Raw genomic sequence first — 19879 nt, 5'->3', positions numbered from 1 at the left:
TCATGCCATCCAATTCTTCTCATTCTACGGGAGATGCTGATGTAAGATGGTAACAGCCCAGGTACTGAAAGGTCTCTATTCCTCTATGTTTCTTAGTGTGAACAAGCCGTTGAAAATTTTTACTCCTTGTCTTGAACTGCATACTTAAATCGTGTCTTTATTTACTTTCAAGGAAAGGTTATTCAGAGTTCGAATATTTATAAGGTCTTCTCTGTTCTTAATTCACCACGGCCAATGAAACTGTCTTTTAACATTTTCACCGCATAATGAATGAAATCCAAATGAAACCACATGGAATAGGCTGGTTAAAGTATAGTAACAATTTCACATCGGTTCCACAAGAACTCGAGAACTTGCGTAGATTGAATTTCGTTTGGAGAACAAATCCTTTTCATCTTTCAACTGCAAACATAAGCTATCCAATGCTTCAAATATTTGACACCTTTCAGAATGGTACCTATCTTCAACTGTAAATGAGTAGCACTTTCCATACATTTGTATCACACTCTGACCTGGAGATTTTATCACTTGCTTGCTCTTCATTTCTCTCCGCATAGCAGCAAACCCCTCCCATTCTTTTGTTGACGCATAAATATTAGCCATTTCAACATATGGAGCCGCAGCCTGTGGTTCAAGTTCAAAAAGATGACGTGCCGCATACTCTGCGATCCCCAAATTACAGTGAATCTTGCAGGCACAAAGCAAAGCTCCCCACACTCCTGCATCTGGTTTAGTGGGCATGTGTAGAATAAACTTCAATGCTTCTTCAAGCTTTCCTTGACGTCCAATGAGGTAAGCCATACACGCGTAGTGATCCAATACAGGACTCAATCCGTAAACTTTACTCATCTTCTCAAAGAATCCCCACCCTTCCTCCAAGAAACCGGCGTGAGTACAAGTCTGAAGAACAGCAAGAAATGTTGCGTCATTCGGCTCTAAACCCAACTTCAACATCTGATCCATAAGATACAACGATTCTTGAAACTTTCCATTTAGTCCGTATCCTGCAATCATAGTTGTCCAAGAAACAACTGTCTTCCCATCCATGGCATGAAAAATTTCCTCAGCATCTTGTATGCTACCACATTTTGCATACATATCCAACAATGCATTGCACACCATGACATTTCCTTTTAATCCCTTAGAAACCGCTGAATTCATCGATCCATTTTCCGATGTCCAGGGATCCAACTTTGGCACACACCGATATCAAATGGACAACAGTAACCAAGTCAGGTTCCTCACCTGCAACCTCCATAGCATGAAACAAGGATAAAGCTTCATCAAGATCACCTTGCTTTGAATACCCACCAATCATAGCAGTCCACGTCACAAGAGACTTCACCTTCATGTCGTCAAATATATATCTTGCGGAATCAATGTCTCCGCACTTGCAATGCATAGAAACCAGAGTATTAAGCAAGGTGACATCTTCATAACAACCTATCTTGACTCCATGAGCATGAATCAGCTTGCCATGACATAGAGACTCGGGCCGAGAAAAGGAAGAAAGCAAGTTAAGAATGGTACTCAAATCAGGCCTATGCCCAATACAAAGCATCTGTTTGTAAATCCCAACGGACTTCACGGAGTCCTCAACATAAGAACATCCTGCAATCATTGCATTCCATGAAACAGTAGTTAAAGAATCCAAATTGACTCCATGAAAGACCATTTCAGCAGAGCACAAATCCCCACATTTAGCATAGCCAGATATCCAAGTGTTGGCAACAGACACGTCATCTTCAAAACCAGATTTAATCCCGAAACAATGAACTGCACACAGCAGTTTCCGGTCCTTATTTCCGGATACCATTTGTGTCAACCCCATGATCGTAAGCGCGTCGGGGATTAAATCTTCAGTCCTCATCCGATTAAACAACGATGAAACGCTGTCGATGAAACCCACTTGCGCAAGACCCAAGATAATCGCATTCCAAGAAGCTACGTCTCTGTAAGACATTTCGTCAAACATATTATAAGCGCATTCCAAATCATTGCATTTCACGTACATATCAACCAAAGCCGTTTGTACATATACATTCACACTGTACGGCGTTTTCGCAACATGGGAATGGATGATCCGGGAGAATCCGAGGTCGCATAATTTCGCGCATGCTTTTGCGATGAACGGGAAAGTTAGGTTGTTTGGTTGTGCAGAAGATTGCTGCTTCATTTGGCGAAATAGGAGAAGAGCTCTCTGAGCATGGCCTTGATTCACTGCTTGTCTTATGTGGGAGTTCCACGCAGCAACTGTAAACCGCTGGAGAACTGGAAAAACCTGGGACGATAGCATGTCTCATTGTATTGGAGCCAGGTAGAGTTTATTGTGCAGCAACTCAGATCCAACATTTTCTTTATCATGTTTAATAATAATAATAATAATAATAATATTAGGTACTTTATCAAATAAAGTACCTAATATTATCTGATCACAAAAATGAGAAATATGGATTGAAATTAGTAATGAATTGGAGTTTTTGTTGATGCATTTTGGACCCAAACATGAGAACCAATTAGAAAGTCCAGCTTGTCAAGCCCAATCCAACAATACTTTTGACCATAATAATAGGTTACATATATGGCAAAAACTTATATGAGACAGTTTCACGGGTCGTATTTTGTGATACGGGTCTCTTATTTGGGTCATCCATGAAAAAATATTATGAGTATTACTTTTTATTGTAAATATCGGTAGGATTGACCCGTCTCACATATAAAGATTCGTGAGACCGTCTCACGAGAGACCTTCTCGTTATATATATATATATATATATATATATATATATAAAATTAGTAAATTCCATACCCAAAGAGGAGATAATTGTGTGATTTTCAATGGTGATTTCATTCGCTTCAACTAAAGTTTTATTGACCCGAAGTCGAGTATTTGATGAATATATTTTTTTGGGTTTTTAAAAAAAGGTAATCTATTTTTATTTTTATTTTGCTTTCCAAAACCGAATGGACCACAAAATTAATGGAGAAAATAACCCTATTTGCCTGCTTTAAAAACGGTGCATTGTAGTCCACTATAATTCTGTGCGCTGAAAGCCCATTGGACCCTTGTAGGCCCATAAATATTTGTGACTTGATCTTCATTGGACCCACAGCATATATCCACATTTAACACTAGTGGACTAATACCTACCTTGGTGGCTCACCCACTCACTTTCACATTCAAAATCATTATTATTATTATTATTAGTGCACCCAACCCGCACATTGGTGCTTGTGTAGAGGTTTTTTCTAATTAATTTGATTTATATTATAAAATTTATATCTTAATTGTAGTATTTAGTGAAGTGTTATATTGCAATTTGAGATGAGTAATAGTGAAAATAAATTACAATGACAATTTTGAGAAAAAAATTGGTATAAGGGAAATTTCAGACGAATATATCGGTGTTCTTGATGGTGGACTATTTTACCTTTATTTGACAATTTTTTTCATCTATAGTATAGATTATGTAGACTATGATAATACTAATGCTAATTGTAATTATAATTAGGAACAATAAATATTTTCAAGTTCTACAAGATATAGTTTGTAGCATCTGTTACGATATTGTGGAGTTCATCAGAGAATCTAATGATCGTCTTGTGTTAAAACATACGAAGCATGACACTCTTAATATAGTATAGACTCATATAAATTTATATATTTCTGAACATTATATCATATTTGATATCAAAGTTTCAAGTAGTTTATCATTACGAGCGAACAAATTATCCAAATGTCATTGTAGGTTGCTCAACTCGATATAAGACAGAGTAGCTTGATATCTGAATCATCATTTTCTTCATCACTCACACCCCATTATATCATGCAATTTCATACATTTAATACAAATTGCGATCTACATTAATTCCCATTACGGGGCAGCCGTATCTTGACAAAAAATCTTTAGTCTTCTAATCAAAGTCACACTCATGCCTCGTGCAATTCTGCCTTATGTGTAGTTAAATACATATGGTCCATATAGCATCTTCGTTGTATAAAATGCATTGAATTGTGCTTCTTGTTCTCGTAGAGCGAGCTAGCTTTTGAGCATGGAAAAGAATAAATCGTTTCCTTACTACTCGCCCTCATTCGTCTACGAAGATCATGTTAAATCGTATAGCTTCAACGGTCCGGTGGACAGTCCTGAGGTCAAGAGGAGGAGAAGAGTGGCAGAATACAACATGTATGGTGTAGAAGGTAAACTCAAATCATCGTTGAAGAGTAGTTTCAAGTGGATCAAGAATAAATTTACGGACAAGTACTATGATCATTGATGTATTTAAGCCCGATACCAAATGTAATGTTTTCGTCTGTTATTTCCATCGTTAATGCTCAAGTAGAATGAATTGGCTGCTAAAGATATATCATTATGTTCTTTAATTTGCTCTCATATTTTTATTTATGTTAGCAATTTCTCGAGTTCGTCTTATGTAGGGAATATAAGATGGGAGCATAAGTAACAAGCACGGCCTTAGATCGATGATGCCTCAGGATCTGACATAATTTTGAACAATTTCGGGCGGTGGCATATCCACCACATAATATTTACCAAATCGTCTTTTGCAATTAATATCTCAAGGACCACCGGTCCTACGGAACTTGAAGTGGATGCTGCAGCTTAGTCACATGTGCATGCATGTACCTGTTTAATAGGGAAAAAGAAAAAACAAAAACGAAACGAAACGAAACACACCATTATACATAAACATCAAGAATAACATATCGATCAAGCAAGATACAGAGTGAAGTTTCTTACATGGAGAATAATACTGACTAATGTGAAACAATAAACTTAATAGGATGACAAACCATTAATATTGATATTAAAAAGAAAAAGGAACACAAATACCAATTACATTCCACAATTCATTCAGGGCCAAAACCTGCAAGGCAATCTTTACTTTTTAAAGATTTGGACCAGTGATTCTCTCACCTGATAATGGAGATGGTATTTCGTCATTTCAGTAAGAAGAATCATGGCCAGGGCTATCAGCATGCATGTCCATTAAAGAGTCGTTGGAACTCTGGGGATGGGGATTTGGCTCTCTGGATTGGTTACAGCCGATTTCATTATTCCGTATAGCAGCATTATTCGCATTATGACCACCATGTGTAAAGTGATATTGCTGCAGATTCCTCCGAGCAGGACTAGATAGTGCATTTGAGAAGATACTGTTCTTGCTTTGGTCGGAGTTCCCTAAACGCATGCCTTGCCCAACTGTCGCAGCCGCAAATGCATTAGAAGATACAGGAAATCCATGGTGAGCTGCGTGAATTGCAGCAGATTGGGATGGTTGTTGGTTCTGCAATGTCAGCCTCGGGGATGGCGGAGGTTCCTCTGTCCCATAATCCAACTCGTTCTGAAAATTTATGAAATTCATAAAGAAAAAGACGAGGGGAGTTGAAAGTGCCAAGACACGAGATGAATAGACACTAAACAGATGTCTTTTGAATATGCTGGAAAAGTTAGTGCCACAAAATTCTTCCATGACCGCATCTCTAAAGAGGTCACTCGCACGGCAGAATCGTTGGCTAAGATACAAGTTGAAACTAGTGTATTCACACAAACTGTTCTCTCAAGCCAGGGTAACATTCTAATCGGTCAAGCTGATATCATTCGTAATGTCTCTGATCATGATTCGTCGATTCGCTCTGATACCAATTGTAGGACCGAGCGCTTGTCGTTTTACCAAAAGCTATAGCTAGTAGTAATGGTGCAACTCAAATCTTTTAAACCGCACAACAGCTCAAGCACCACGGTTCGATTGCTCTACCAAGCAAGGACAATTATTGAACCTAAGAATCTCTCACCCAATAATTGCACTCTTTGCAATCAATGGAAATCGAACTCGTGACATTGGCTCTGATACCAATTATAGGACCGAGCGCTTGCCGCTGTACCAAAAGCTATAGCTAGTAGTAATGGTGCAACTCAAATCTTTTAAACCGCACAGCAGCTCAAGCACCACGGTTCGATCGTCGTACCAAGTAAGGACAATTATTGCACCCAACATTGTTATTGTTTATTAAAAAAATTTATTAATTAAATATTTTGATATAATATATTAGTATTTGTATTTTAATTTCCTACCAAGTCATTATTTCCTTTTGTTAAAAACCACAAAACGCCCAAAAACGGCCGAAATCGTTCAAACCGCGCCCCCTCAAGTTTTACATAAAAAACAACTAACAAAAAATTATTAATTGAACCGCACATGACAATTCGGCCAAAAAAATGCCCAAACCGCACGATCACCCCTAACTGCTGGTGTTCGAACAAAAAATGTAAGGAGTACAAGAAATGGGAGAAGAACAAAATGGTTCGAGCAGGAAAGAAAAAGAACAAGAATATACAGTCACTACACTCAAAGATATCGAGTGAAGAAGTCACATACTGCCAAGAATGTATACAACCTGGGTTCCTCACATGGGTTTACTGGTATTGTTAGACAAAGTTCATCAATGTATCAAGTGAAACAAACAAGTATACATAAAGGTAATCTGCTTAGTTAAATCACAGCTTAAAAAAATCATAGGATCTGCATTACTACAGTTCGATCAGAACTCTTCCTTAATTCCCACGAAAACAATTCCCACAAACCCTCAGGAACTTTTTTTCCTAACAAGATTATAAAAATATTCAAAAACCTCTAGTGCCCCAGAGTAGGTCTTGTAAAGATCCAAACCCAAATAAGCCACAGACCTCACAACATCGAGAGAAATTGAACCAAGACGACTGAAAACCGGAGTAAACATAGAAAAACAAAAGCACCAATGCAGAACTCTCTTGTGGAATATCATTCATATCTCATACATGTTTTACATGTCAAACGTTATAGATGTTGATGAGTCATGCTAATTTTCATCATTAAGAATTTTGGTTTCACAAGATTTAACAAGTATGGGAAACTACAGCAGCTGGAACATCATCATCGACCATCAAGCGGACTATCTCATCACAAGTTTGGATATGTTTTACATGGAAAAAAACTTGATATAGAGCCAAAGGCATAGAGAACTCATTCAATATTGCATCCCACAGTAGTACGACTTGTTACAGGTTGACGGTGAGAGTAACTAACGATATATAGCTGAAATATTCTACAACTTCTACACTTAATCGTGGGAAGTTTTGAACAGTTGGCAAAAACTTAAAACAATAACAGCTAGTCTTTCTAGGTTTGACAAATCAAATATGAAAGTTGAAATTACAGATATTAACATCGACATCAGTGAAAGTGAAATCAGACTTCAAACTTTGCTTTAGGATGTGCTCCTAAATCCTGAGGAACAACCAAGTTTCTTCGATTAAAATGGTTTAGTTGGTGCAAAGATGGTCACAGTTAAAAATGGTTTCATGAAGGAAATAGCATGATATGAATAGCCCTCAGGCAGAACAAAGTCCTCAGGCATCTAATTGGAGCATAAATAAATAAACTTAAAACTGCAGGCAGTCTAGGAAAATGTTTCCCAGTCACATTATGTATCATATCAATGAACCAAAAAGGGAACAAATAGAGCAGTTGATGTCTCCTGCAGTTTTGATTAACACAAACAGAAACACACAATAACTTTTTATAACCCCCACCAAAAACCAACATATTAGATGCAAAGTACAAGAAAGCTGCAAAAAGAACTAAATTAATGGAGTAAACAAATTGAGAAAAGAAAAATACCTGCATATATGCAAGTATGTCACCAGTCATCACCCTCACCCCATCTTGTTGCTGTCTCAAAATCCAATCATAAAGTTTTCCCTACGGTCAAAAGAATATGATGAGTAGCAACAAGCCAACAATCATTTATGTAATGACCCGAATCTTTATTTTGAATGAAGTATTTATTAAGAGATAATTAAAGAGTTGTTAATTAATTATTATTAAGTAATTGATAGTTCGGGATCAAGCAGTTGGGATTTACCGAATTTAAAAGGGATAAATCAATCTACTTCAGATTACATTATATCAAGAAATCCAACTAGACAACTGAGATTCTGACACGTGGCAGATAAGATTGATTCAGATTTCTGAACTAGTCGGATGCAACATATAAATGGAAGCTGAATTTCTTTGTTTCCTACACCGCATTCTTCAGAGAGAGTTCTAGCCTTATACCTTAGGTTTTCTAGCCAGTTTCTAGGGCTGACGACGGACGCAGGTATAATCCTGAAGCCTTAAATAGTGATTTAAGGATCATTAAGGAGAACTTTGTAGCATGTTTGATAATTCAGGATCTGGTTTGATAGTGATTTCATTATGTTGGCATTGTCTAAGTTCAGAGCTTTCTGTCAGATTGTTTTAGTGAGGTACGTGATGTACTGACTGAGATATCCAAGCGTAGTATACACACTTATATGCTGCATATTTATCTGTTGCATGATACATGTTTTACTGCTTTAGCATATTATGCATGACATATCATGTTGAGCCTGATATCTTTTGAGATATACCTCGTTTGTTGGGGTCGCTCAGCCCTATTATGTATTGTGGACGATGGGGCATCGAGAGCTATAGTGTCCGACGGGACCCGCGGACTCTGATTACCTGGACATTGTAGGTCCACGTCTTGATGATGAGTGTGGGAGTCAAAACATGCCTAGAACAGATCAGAGACTACATACTCAGGCGCCTCTAGACTGAGCATAAGATTCTTGACTTGATCTTTAATATCCTAGCATATTGCATTTCGCAAGCATCATATCAGTTTGTATACTCGTACATTATCGTATTGGGCGATTGTCGCTCACGTCCTTGTTTTCATCTTGGTCACCCCATTCCACGGGGCAGGTCTTAGGTTGGACGGTTCGGACGGCCAAGGCAGTGGCTAGAGCAGTTGGATTTTCGGTGGTGATCTAGTGGAGGTTTTATGTGGTTTATCGTTTTCTCGTTCAGAATTATGTTTTCGTTATGGTTGTATTAATGTTTAAGACTGCCGTTATTTGTTCTGTTTTCGTTTGGGTTGTAAGATGATTAAGTATTTGGTTTCCACTGTTTAATTGTTGTTATTAAGTTTAATGTTGCATGTTTATTAGTATGTTTAGTAGTGGCTCGGGTAAAGGCGCTACAATTTATTTGTTTTAAAATCCCTAAATCTTTAAACAAACAGATTCGTCAGCTTCAAGGCATTCTTCCCATATTATGCTAACATACACGAAATACTTCAAAGTTTCATCGAAGGAATGCATTGAAATAGTCGTCTGAAGTTCAATCTTTTGAACATCAGGTGCATTAAAGTATTACATGATTAACCCTATCATTTGATCATTAAAAATTTACAATCTTTACAACCACAGGCATTCATCGTCATCATGAGCAAACGAAGACAAATTTAGGAAATTCAAAACATCAATAATCAATTTAATACGCAAGCTGTTGCTTACTTATCTCTACCCGTACCCAATCGAGAAAGACAAAGATAATGCTCAATTTACAAGTCCATTATCAAAAAAATAAAAAAAACTCAATCAACGAAAATCCCCTCCAGATAAACGGAAACCGATCAACAATCGATAGCTATCAAACTTTAAAAAATGAACAGAAGGGGCAAACATCAACATACCAACGCGTGACGTTCACCGGCCTGGAACGACAGTCTCTGTTGGTGCATAGCCTGGGTATAAAGCTGCGAAAGAAAGCTAGCGGAGCTACAAAAGGTGGAATACATGCTCCGATCCACTTCATCCAGCCTCGTCGCATCGGATTTCCTCTTCTTTGCCATTTGGAAATTAATAAATAATAAAAAACTGGGCAACCCTAATTATTCTCTTCCCCCCCTTGATTTAATTCTTGAGAGCTGGGGAAAAGCAAACGAGGATTTATCCAATGGGAGAGAACAAAACTGATATGGGAATAGAGGTGGATTGTTAGGGTTGCGCTTTTAGACTTCCACGTGGCATTACGGGTCGGAACATGTTTTGATCATCTACGGAACATGGCTACACAGTCAAGTTTCGGATTTCACCTTTCAACTATGGCAAAACAAGGTCACAAACTAGTTGAACCGATTTATAATTTTTTTGTCGATTAACTATTTTGTGAGACGATCTCACATCAATATTCTCACAATTAAAAGTAATATTTTTAATATAAAAAGTAATAATTTTTAACGGATGATCAAAATAAAAGATCGATCTCATAAAATACGACCCGCAAGATCGCCTCATACAAATTTTTGTTTTCTTTGGCTCGACTCAGATATACGATTCTTATATAAAACATTATTGGATAAAATTAAATTTAAAACTGAACAAATGACTCAAGACCTCTCTACTTAGAAGTTCACTCGAAGTCAAGACCATTATAAATCAATAAAATAAAGTAACGTTTATAACGAGATAAATCGATCTACCAAATAGTTAGAAAATAGAAAAGAAAGAACAAACCATTTGAGATTTGAATTTCATAGTTCCTTGTTCATACATTTTCAAAGCACATGTTGAGCATATATTCACGAACATAGCAAATTATGTTTTGCCAGATTATGTTTCACTCTCGCAACGATTTCATCATAAGAATATTATAGCAAATCTTATCCATAGATATTGGATCTAGTTTAATGGGCCAGTATGTTTTAGTTTATTTGACTCAAATCCATGTAAAATGGGAATACGTGTGATGCCTCCAAAGTTAGGCCTGGTCGGATCCGAGTATAGCTTGTCCTCCCCTCGACAATAGAAATATTGTCGAGAGTTCGAAGACCCAAGTTTCTCTGTAAAAGGAGATAGATAAATGAATGTAAATTTAAGTTATTTTCAGAGATTAAATCCATCCATTTCACAAATAAAATATTGTGTATTCTCGTATCAAATCTTTTATTTCTCGAGGAGATTGGATAGAAGAACATGCAATATAACTAATATTATTATTTTTTGCAGTTTGTACATTAACATCTGGTTTAATTTGATTGATAGTTAAAGTAATTTTTTTTAATTCGATCTTTAAGATAAACAATTTATTCTCCTATTATTATGAGATATAAATTTGTATAATACTGTTTTTCAATTATCTGATTAATATGTTTAACAATTATTTGTAACATATCATTATCAAATAATTTAGAAAATGCAGTAAAATTTATGACTTTATTATTCTTTTCTATAATAGAAGATTGCTGAGGAGGATAAACGGATCTTTGAATCTGTTCAGAAGAAAGTTTATAATTTCTTTCAAGAATAGAGATATAATCTATAATAAATGTTTTAAAAAACAAAGGAACAAAATGTATTAATTTATTTTGGTTTTTACAATATTTATAGAATTTTATAAAAATATATTCAAATTCTTTTTCAGAGAAACTTTGAAAATACCAATCCCTAAAAGATTCTCACTTGGGTTGATAAAATTCTGCATTGATCTTTGCTATAACACAAGATCATTTACTAAAATCAATTTTTTGTTTTATATCCATTAAATATTAAAATTCATTTCTGAAATTGTGTCAGTTTCTCTAATTTTTTGAAAATTACATTGATGAACAATATTATTTTGATTAATAATTAACTCTTCTAATATATCTTTTACAGAAAACTCTATATCGTCTCTTGTTTGAGAAGTAGAGGCTCTAGGAGTTTGTGGAATATCTACCATATAATCTAAAGATGAAATAAAAACTCGACTAGATCTAGATCTACCATAGATAGAAGATGATAATAATTTTCTTTGTTCATTATTGAATTATATTTGAACAGATCCTTCCTTAGTTTGTATAATTTGTTGTAAATACTTATTTATGATACGATTTCTAGGAACAACTTGTTCAATTATCCAGTTTTATGAAAATTCAATTTCTTCCCATTTTATAGATCTACGTGTTGTAATATTATATCTATTAAAATTAGTTTTTATAAGAATCGTTTCATTTAATTTTTTTATCTATTTTTTTACTCATAGGATTTAGTATAAATAATGATTTATAATAAATACGATAACATATACATATTACTTCTATTCAAGGAGTATAATTTTAACAATGTGTTTTAACATTTAATGTTAAAGAATCTAATATATTTATATTTGACAAAAATAATGATAAATTGAGATAAAAATCAAAATATATTGGACCATGAACCAGACTTGATTGAATTATTTTCATAAAATATTGTTTCCAATTTAAATTCATATTATCTCTTAAAGTTGCTATAATGCTTTCTAGTAAACCTTTTAAAGTTAAAAGTCTAAAAACTATTTGAATTAATACTATATGAATAAATTTATAATTTTTTCTATAAGATAAAATATATTTATTATTTAATAATCTAATAATCATTTCATCGTAATGAAGACGATGATTTTGTAGTTTTAACTACTTGTTTAAAATCAATTTTTTCAAAGGTTCCTAATTTATAAATCATTTTAAATTCTATTTTATGAATAATACATTTATTTAATAGATCTAAATTCTCTGATAAATCGTATTCTTCATTTAAACTGTTTTGAACAGTTTTCTTCATATCAAATATATTAATTGAATAAAACTGCTAAATCATATATCAAATTAATTTCATGGCTTTGATACCAATACTACTAATAATAATAATAATAATATGCAAATTTTGTAAATTTGCTTATATATGTTTACTTATTTGTAGTTTAGCTTATTTATATTGTCATATTTCCGTTTCGATTTTATATTTTAAATTTTTCGCAATTCTATTTTTTTAATAGAGAGAGTCGATATAACGTTACACAAGTTAGCGTCTTGTCAATACCATGTTATTGCTTCATCGGCACCACATTAGTATCACGTCAATATATACATATATAGACTAAGATTAAAATTTAACAAAAAAAATCAAAATTACGAAGAGACAAATTATATAAAATCAGAAATGCATTTTTTCACCGTTGAGAATTAATGGAACTCGGAACTTCACGATCACACACTCTGCTTTCCCCTTGTGTTTTTATGTCCCTCATAAATAATAAAGACTTTAAATTCAACTGAAAATTTATAGTAAAAATCAATACCATACCTTGAGTAGTTGTTAAGAAGAAGCAAATTAGCAATATCAAAAAGGGTTACAAGAAACAGGCTTGTAAAAGCCTGACTCATATTATATTATATTATATTATATTATATTAAGGAAAATAAAACTCGTAAATGACTAGCGAAATATTAAACAAAATAATATGTGCCAGATTTATCCAACACTTTTTTTTACCAGATTTAAACTTTTGATATACTTTAGTAAACAGATTTTGGTATGAAAAATTTAAAAACGGGTTTATTAATTTTTAGATTGAAAATAATTGTGAAACTTGTTAAAATATGAGAATATTTATGATGGCTTTTTTTTTTTCCGCAATTTTTCCAAATTTTGCCTAATATAAGATTATCCGCTCGTGCAAAAACATTCATATATGGTCCCATTTACAAGCACACAAATAGACATGAGAACTAACACGTAATTCGTTCTCCGGTCTACGTCTCTGCATCCTGGCACACCTGATTTTTCTTTTTTCGTATTATTATTTTTTGTACAATAATAAATAAATTTCGGCTTCAAAATATTGAATAAATAAGTTTGATATACTACCATTGCAAATGACTTGATGACTGGTCCAACTGCATAATCTTTTCTTTTTGATTACTTCCCATGTTCTTGACTCGTGGCACGACAACACCCGTACTATCGAAATGGTTCGCCAGAAAAATGAATCTTTCTTGACAGGAACAATGGACACCTAAAAGTGCAAAGTGAGTGTCTATTCTCCTTTGAGTCTATCTTCATATGCCTAGTTTTAGTTCATTTCACACCACTAATAGCAAAACATTATCTTTGAATTTGTATGAACTAAATGTTATGATATATTTGAAATTTATCGCAATAACTCAAAAAATAACAAAAAATATTTTAAAATCGATTTTTTTTTTTAAATGACAATATGCACAAGCCACAATTCATCTATACTATTTTCTATACTATTTTATTAAGTTTGAGACCCTTAAAAGTAACTAACTTTGGTGTCATGTTGTGTTTTAATAATTATTTATATTAATAAAATGTTAAAATTTTAATGTAAGTTATATTTAGTTCAGCGGATATAATAATTGTTTCTTAGGGTTTTTCAATTCTCAATGAGATTATTTTTTTTATTCTTTTATTTTTCGATTTATTTTTTAATTTACATGTCAAAATTACAATGTAGTCCCTTGCTATTACTTATAATTATATTTTGATCCTCGTTTTTTTATTCTTTTATTTTTCAATTTATTTTTTAATCTATATATCAAAATTAGTCAATCGCTATTTCTTATAATTATATTTTGATCCTTATTTAAATATAAATCAAATGAATTATAAAAAATATTATACACGCAGCGTGCGTCGACGTCGATGTACTAGTTAACATAAAAGATGGGAAGTCGCATCAAAGCAAGGTACTCTGACTTCCAAACGGCGACACGTTTTCGAAAACCGAAACTGGGAAGCAGCGCGTTTCATTGAGACTTGTCAACATTTGTTTTGTTTTGTGCCACACTCAAAGGTCACATTCCTCCAGATTTGTCCTCGAACAACACATAATCAATCCGTCAAATTCAGAGGCTTGCACTTGCAACAAAGTAATCGCTCTCTCTTTCCTCTCAATTCAGTCTCCTCTCGCACTTTTAGTTCCGGAGAGTACGACACTCGCGGCTAAGCTGCAGATCAAGTGATAACCGTTCTGAATTTGCCGTGTTGTTTTTTTTTTTTGCTGAATTTTAGAATCGATTGTGATTTCGCTGATTTGCTGTTTGATTTGGCTCTTGGATATTTGTTTCTGAAACTCGATGATTTTCAATGCGGCGATGTTTGAGTTGGTTGTTTGGTTTGTATGTTTATTTGAGAAAATTATTCCGTTCAGTTCAAGTGGCGGTAATTGGAGTGAGCTCGTGAAGATATTTCTTGATAGCAACTTCTGTTTTTTACTAACTTGAAGAGTCCTGTTGGATTCTTGCAGTAACAGTTATAGTTGTTACTTCTAGAGTTGAATTGGTCGTATTTGATGAAATATCTTTGGTGAGTGTGCTTGAATAAGGTGAAATTTTGAGTTTACCAATTGGATTGTTCCGGTCGCACGACAGATCTTGTTTTGAAAAAGAATTGATTGAACCGAATTGGTTTTCTTGATTATAAATCTCTGTACCCAGAGGGTGTGTCTGTGTGGCAATTGAATTGTTACTGCTCAAGATTATCAAGTTTGAACTTGACGAAGTGTACTCGTGTCTCGATATGTTTTTAACTTCATATCCTTCTTCAAAAATCAAGATGTATTTCACATTATACTTTCCATATCTGCTGGTCAATTTCATTTCACTTTATATTTAACATCTACTCATTTTCTTGGTTTATTCTTGACCTTCTGTTATTATTTGTCTCTTAAATTCCGATAACACCTTGAGGCTTGTTTGCAGTGACGGGCATGTAAAGTTTTGATATGAGCAAAAAGTATTCCCTTCCCTGGAGCTGACATATTTAGAAATATATGGACCTTTTGAAGGAGTTCAAGAAAATGTCTTCCGGAAGCAAGGATGACCGCAAAGTGGCTCTTGATGCATCTGCTTGGATGTTCAACATAGTTACTTCTGTTGGAATTATAATGGTCAATAAAGCTTTGATGGCTACATATGGTTTTACTTTTGGTATGTTAGTAATGCCTATCCATGGATAGATCCCCAATCGTCAGTTATGTTATTACTTTTGTTGATTAGTCTATCCTTTACCCACCCATCCAGAACTTATATCGCATTACATGTTATATTTAATATGACGTTAGGCAAGGATAAAACTTGCAGCCCACCACTAAAGCGTAATGATTGATATAGTTTCTAAGTATGATTAATTTTTTGTTTATCAGCTACAACTTTAACTGGCCTACATTTTGCTGCGACTACCTTGATGACTCTTTTACTTAAGAGGCTTGGCTGTATTGGGAGTTCTGCTCTTCCGGTGTCTGATCTCCTGAAATTTGTTGTATGTGCAAATTTCTCTATTGTTGGAATGAATGTGAGTTTGATGTGGAATTCAGTCGGATTCTATCAGGTTAGTACTGCAGTTCATTCAGAGTTTTCTGCCAATGCAAATGTCCTTGACTACTAAATGTTCTGCCCTAATTTTTTATGTGCCAGATCGCAAAACTCAGCATGATCCCTGTGTCATGTTTTCTTGAAGTTGTATTGGACAATGTGCACTACTCAAGGGACACCAAGCTTAGCATTTTAGTTGTTCTATTAGGTGTTTCCATATGCACTGTTACTGATGTTAGTGTGAATGCCAAGGGGTTTATTGCTGCATTTATTGCGGTTTGGAGCACTTCGTTGCAGCAGTATGTAAGTCTTCTCTCCATCTATGGCTCCATCAAATGATATTGATCACGAAACCTTGTGGCTCAATGCTATTGGGGCGATCTGCGAATTAATTGTGTTTTGAGTTCGGGAGGGCGGGCATAGACATAGTCAGTCCAAGGAGAAATTTTTAACTTTTATATTTCAGTCCGGGAGTGACTTTCTTGGTTTCAGTCCTACTGCTTATATCAAAACTGTAAGGATGGTTTGGGAGTAATCATTAAATACTAGTGTATTACGGGCTTGTTTATGTTAATCACTGCTTTTAAACATGAATTTTGAATCGTCTTTGATAGCTCATTGTAGGATATATTAGTTGCTTTACTGTTGGATTGACTTCTAGTCTTTCTGCAAATGACTGCGGTGCTGATTCGGTTCTCTCTTTTTTCATACATCTGCAGTATGTCCATTTTCTACAACGGAAGTATGAAATTGGTTCTTTCGATTTATTAGGGCATACTGCTCCACCTCAAGCAGCATCATTGCTTTTAGTAGGGCCCTTGATGGATTACTGGTTGACAAACCTTAGGATTGATGCCTATCACTATACCTTAACATCAACGGTAACTATTACAAGGAGAATATGATCAATGATTATGCTGGCAATAATGCCTATATTTTGTATGTAGCTTTTTTACCGAGTCCTTTGGGTTGATGTGTTTGCAGATGTTTATAACATTGTCCTGTGCCATAGCAATAGGAACCAATCTGAGCCAATTCATCTGCATAGGAAGATTCACAGCTGTGACATTTCAAGTGTTGGGCCATATGAAGACCATTCTCGTACTGATCTTAGGATTCGTTTTCTTTGGAAAAGAGGGACTTAATCTACATGTGGTTGTGGGGATGATGGTTGCTGTCGTGGGAATGATTTGGTATGGTCGTACTTCCTCTCAACCTGGAGGCAAAGAATGGAACCAATCTCCTCCTGTTGATACATTGGAAGAAGAAATCGGACTCGTAAAATCTAGTGGGATTGATGAGAAGATCTAGTGACAATCCCAAAAATAATGCCAGGTGGTGTTTAAGCTGTTGGGTGAAATCTCTTAGTACAAAAATGTTTGGGTGAAATCTCTTAGCACAAAAGTGTTTCATTTTACTTACAGCACCACAATATTGGTGTTTCATAAGACCATACAACAGTTGCAATCACCTCTAGAATTTGCCTATCGATATAGTTGCATAGATCATTTCAGCCATTTGGCAGGTAAAACTTTCGGTGCTTATGCTCTTATCAAAGCAGGCCTGGATCTCCCCCTCTTTGCGATTTTTTTTAGTTAATTTTAGCTTTCACATTATTTACTTTATCGACTACACATTTGCACCGTGCCTCACTGATCGACTGGATTTCTATTTTGGTAATATTTTTCCAATGAGTAATGAGGGGCACAAGGAGAGGGGTGATGGGCTGACTGCTAGGGTCCCCTTTTTCCCCTAAATTTATATGGACGCATTTATTTTTCCTTGGCTCCCAGACATCTTAGCTTCTGACTCCAATACTCTAGTTAATGTTTGCAAAAGAGTTGTGGTCCTCAGGTGAACAATGGAAGATGGATGAATGATGAGCCTAGCTCGTTCAACGACCGAGTCGGTTATTAATGCTGAACGCAATACAATTTCACGATGCCTGTTGCACATCTACAGGTTCCATAAATTGCAACTCATAATTATCTAGTTACAGCACGAGTTCGGCGTAAAATTGCTATTGAGCTTCCAAGTTGTTGCAGTTGTAGATTTTAGCTTCTTAATCTTTTAATCATGATGATACCTTGATCTTCCCTAGAAGGATATGATAAATATGATTTTCTGGTGGATGAACTTACCGTCCTAGAGATCTAGACGAGCCATCCAGAAAACAAATTTTAACTTCACAGTCAATCCGGCAAGTCACTTCAACTATTTATTTCAAAAGTATTCAGTGATATATCTTCATATTGAGTTATTATTATTTTTTTTTGGCAATTGCCTCCCATACATTTAGTCAAATATTTGACGCTTACCATCTTATTAAGTGCAAAAACTATAAAATGCAAGAAAATAAAGTATCAGCTACTTATATACGAGAGGTGAATACAAACAAGCCTTCAAAATTCCACTATTTTATAATTTCAAAACATTTTCACTTATTCAACCCAATTTTTAGCAGAAACACAACTTTGAAAACCAACATAAATCAGAAGTCCATTTATTATAATTCATGGCCAAAAATGTCATCTTAATGGAAGAATGGAAACCGGGAGTGCGACGTGAAAAATTGAGCTTTTTCTTGCTGGAATTTACGTAGAATATGTTTCATGAAGATTTCTCCATAGAACTTTAGGTGCCGATTCTAATGAGATTTATATAGATAGCAAATCCAGGTATTAATCTATCCCGTTCAGATTAATTATCTCATATAATTACTACTATTGAGCGTCGTTATTTCTGTTTTTTTCTTGAGATGTTTGGCTTCCCTTTTATTTGAGCAACGATAGATTGAATGGTTTCAGTAATTTTTGGACATTGCCCTTGGGCCTCGATCGCATCTTGGTACCAAATTGTTCTAACAATTTATTATTATCATCATCATTATTATTATTGAACTTTAAATGTTTATTATTTTAAAATGTTATAAAGTCCTTCACCCCAGTGAGATTATTACCAATATTTAGAGAGTGTTTGGAATATTATTTGTTTATTTTAAAAATAATTTTTCTAAAGATTATTTTGATGTGGATGATAAGCACAAGTAACAAGCATTTGAAAATAAAAATTTAAAGTTAATAAAAGTTAAAATTTGAATGTTTGGAGAAAAATTGTTTATATGCATAATTTTTAGTAAAATGACAATAATATCATTAATTTATATATCATTTATTTTTTTAATTATTACAATATTGGTACTCACATAATTGACAATGTATTATATAATTGTTATTATATTTTGAATATTTTGTATCAAAATTAATTTACTTTTTTATAACATGAATGTGTGAAATTTTAAATAAGATTTGAAAAACTACATGAAAAAAGTTGCATAAATGCACAAAAATATGTACAAAAATTCTTGAAATGCAAAATATTTTTTTTAAAATATTTTGTAATAAAATATGATTGGAATTTTATGAGTTTCATTAAAAACTTTTACAAACAGATATATAATAAATTTTAGCATTTTTCAAAACCTTCAAAAATATTTATAAAAATTAAAAGAAATTGTAGAATATGATAAGTTTTTTAATGATTAAATATCATATTATAAATTTAAACTATTAACAAAAAACAAAACCAAAAGAAACATGTCAATCATACGTCTAAATTTTGTTAAAAATTATAGAAGTTATAATAGAAACGGACGTTCACAAATATAACAAAATTCTTCCATCCAACTAAAATCTAAAAAATATTTTCTTGAAACTCCTCGGAACAATCCTCCAATCTTTGACCTACTTGATCGTATGATTTTTCCAAAAAAATAAGACTCTTGTGAGACGATATCACGAATCTTTATTTGTGAGACGAGTCAACCTTACCGATATTCACAATAAAAAATAATACTCTTAGCATAAAAAG

General features: G+C 34.0%; 3 protein-coding genes across 5 annotated transcripts; 1 reads left to right on the top strand and 2 right to left on the bottom strand.

The window, feature by feature from the left end:
- Positions 1-196: 196 nt before the first annotated feature.
- Positions 197-2352, bottom strand: LOC142530975 (pentatricopeptide repeat-containing protein At4g19191, mitochondrial-like). The gene is given in 2 exon segments (XM_075636929.1): positions 197-1129; positions 1131-2352. Coding segments are annotated over 2 exon segments (1971 nt in total). The 5' UTR covers positions 2297-2352; the 3' UTR covers positions 197-324.
- A 2331-nt stretch (positions 2353-4683) lies between these two features.
- On the bottom strand, positions 4684-9946 carry LOC142530926 (uncharacterized). Its single transcript, XM_075636861.1, has 3 exons — positions 9563-9946; positions 7681-7761; positions 4684-5364 (listed from the first exon to the last, which is right to left on the bottom strand). The coding sequence occupies exons 1-3, from the start codon at positions 9719-9721 to the stop codon at positions 4966-4968; spliced, it is 639 nt and encodes a 212-aa protein (XP_075492976.1). The 5' UTR covers positions 9722-9946; the 3' UTR covers positions 4684-4965.
- Positions 9947-14370: 4424 nt separating this feature from the next.
- On the top strand, positions 14371-17647 carry LOC142531610 (UDP-rhamnose/UDP-galactose transporter 6-like). 3 transcript variants are annotated; one of them, XM_075637813.1, is made up of 7 exons: positions 14380-14655; positions 15398-15625; positions 15841-16025; positions 16112-16312; positions 16729-16890; positions 16994-17347; positions 17378-17647. In XM_075637813.1, exons 2-6 carry the CDS (start codon positions 15469-15471, stop codon positions 17318-17320), a joined length of 1032 nt encoding a protein of 343 aa, XP_075493928.1. In that variant the 5' UTR covers positions 14380-14655; positions 15398-15468; the 3' UTR covers positions 17321-17347; positions 17378-17647. The 3 variants fall into 3 exon arrangements, with proteins under 3 accessions (XP_075493927.1, XP_075493928.1, XP_075493925.1); XM_075637812.1 differs by having other exon boundaries at positions 14371-14566; positions 16994-17647; XM_075637810.1 differs by having other exon boundaries at positions 14381-14655; positions 16994-17647.
- Positions 17648-19879: the final 2232 nt, after the last annotated feature.

This window comes from Primulina tabacum, chromosome 17 (genome assembly GCF_025594145.1).
Source record: "Primulina tabacum isolate GXHZ01 chromosome 17, ASM2559414v2, whole genome shotgun sequence".
NCBI classification, from domain to species: Eukaryota; Viridiplantae; Streptophyta; class Magnoliopsida; order Lamiales; family Gesneriaceae; genus Primulina; species Primulina tabacum.
The sequence above is the reverse complement of the archived record's forward strand: the minus strand, read 5'-3'. Positions and strand labels throughout refer to the sequence as shown.

Excerpts from the sequence above, each read along its gene's own strand:
- LOC142530926 (XM_075636861.1), bottom strand. The coding sequence starts at position 9,721 with ATGGCAAAGAAGAGGAAATCCGATGCGACGAGGCTGGATGAAGTGGAT. Across the intron at positions 7,762-9,562 it reads CCGGTGAACGTCACGCGTTG|GGAAAACTTTATGATTGGAT; the intron begins GTATGTTGATGT and ends TTTTGACCGTAG. Across the intron at positions 5,365-7,680 it reads ACATACTTGCATATATGCAG|AACGAGTTGGATTATGGGAC; the intron begins GTATTTTTCTTT and ends ATAAATTTTCAG.
- LOC142531610 (XM_075637812.1), top strand. The coding sequence starts at position 15,469 with ATGGACCTTTTGAAGGAGTTCAAGAAAATGTCTTCCGGAAGCAAGGAT. Across the intron at positions 15,626-15,840 it reads TACATATGGTTTTACTTTTG|CTACAACTTTAACTGGCCTA; the intron begins GTATGTTAGTAA and ends TTTGTTTATCAG. Across the intron at positions 16,313-16,728 it reads GCACTTCGTTGCAGCAGTAT|TATGTCCATTTTCTACAACG; the intron begins GTAAGTCTTCTC and ends ATACATCTGCAG.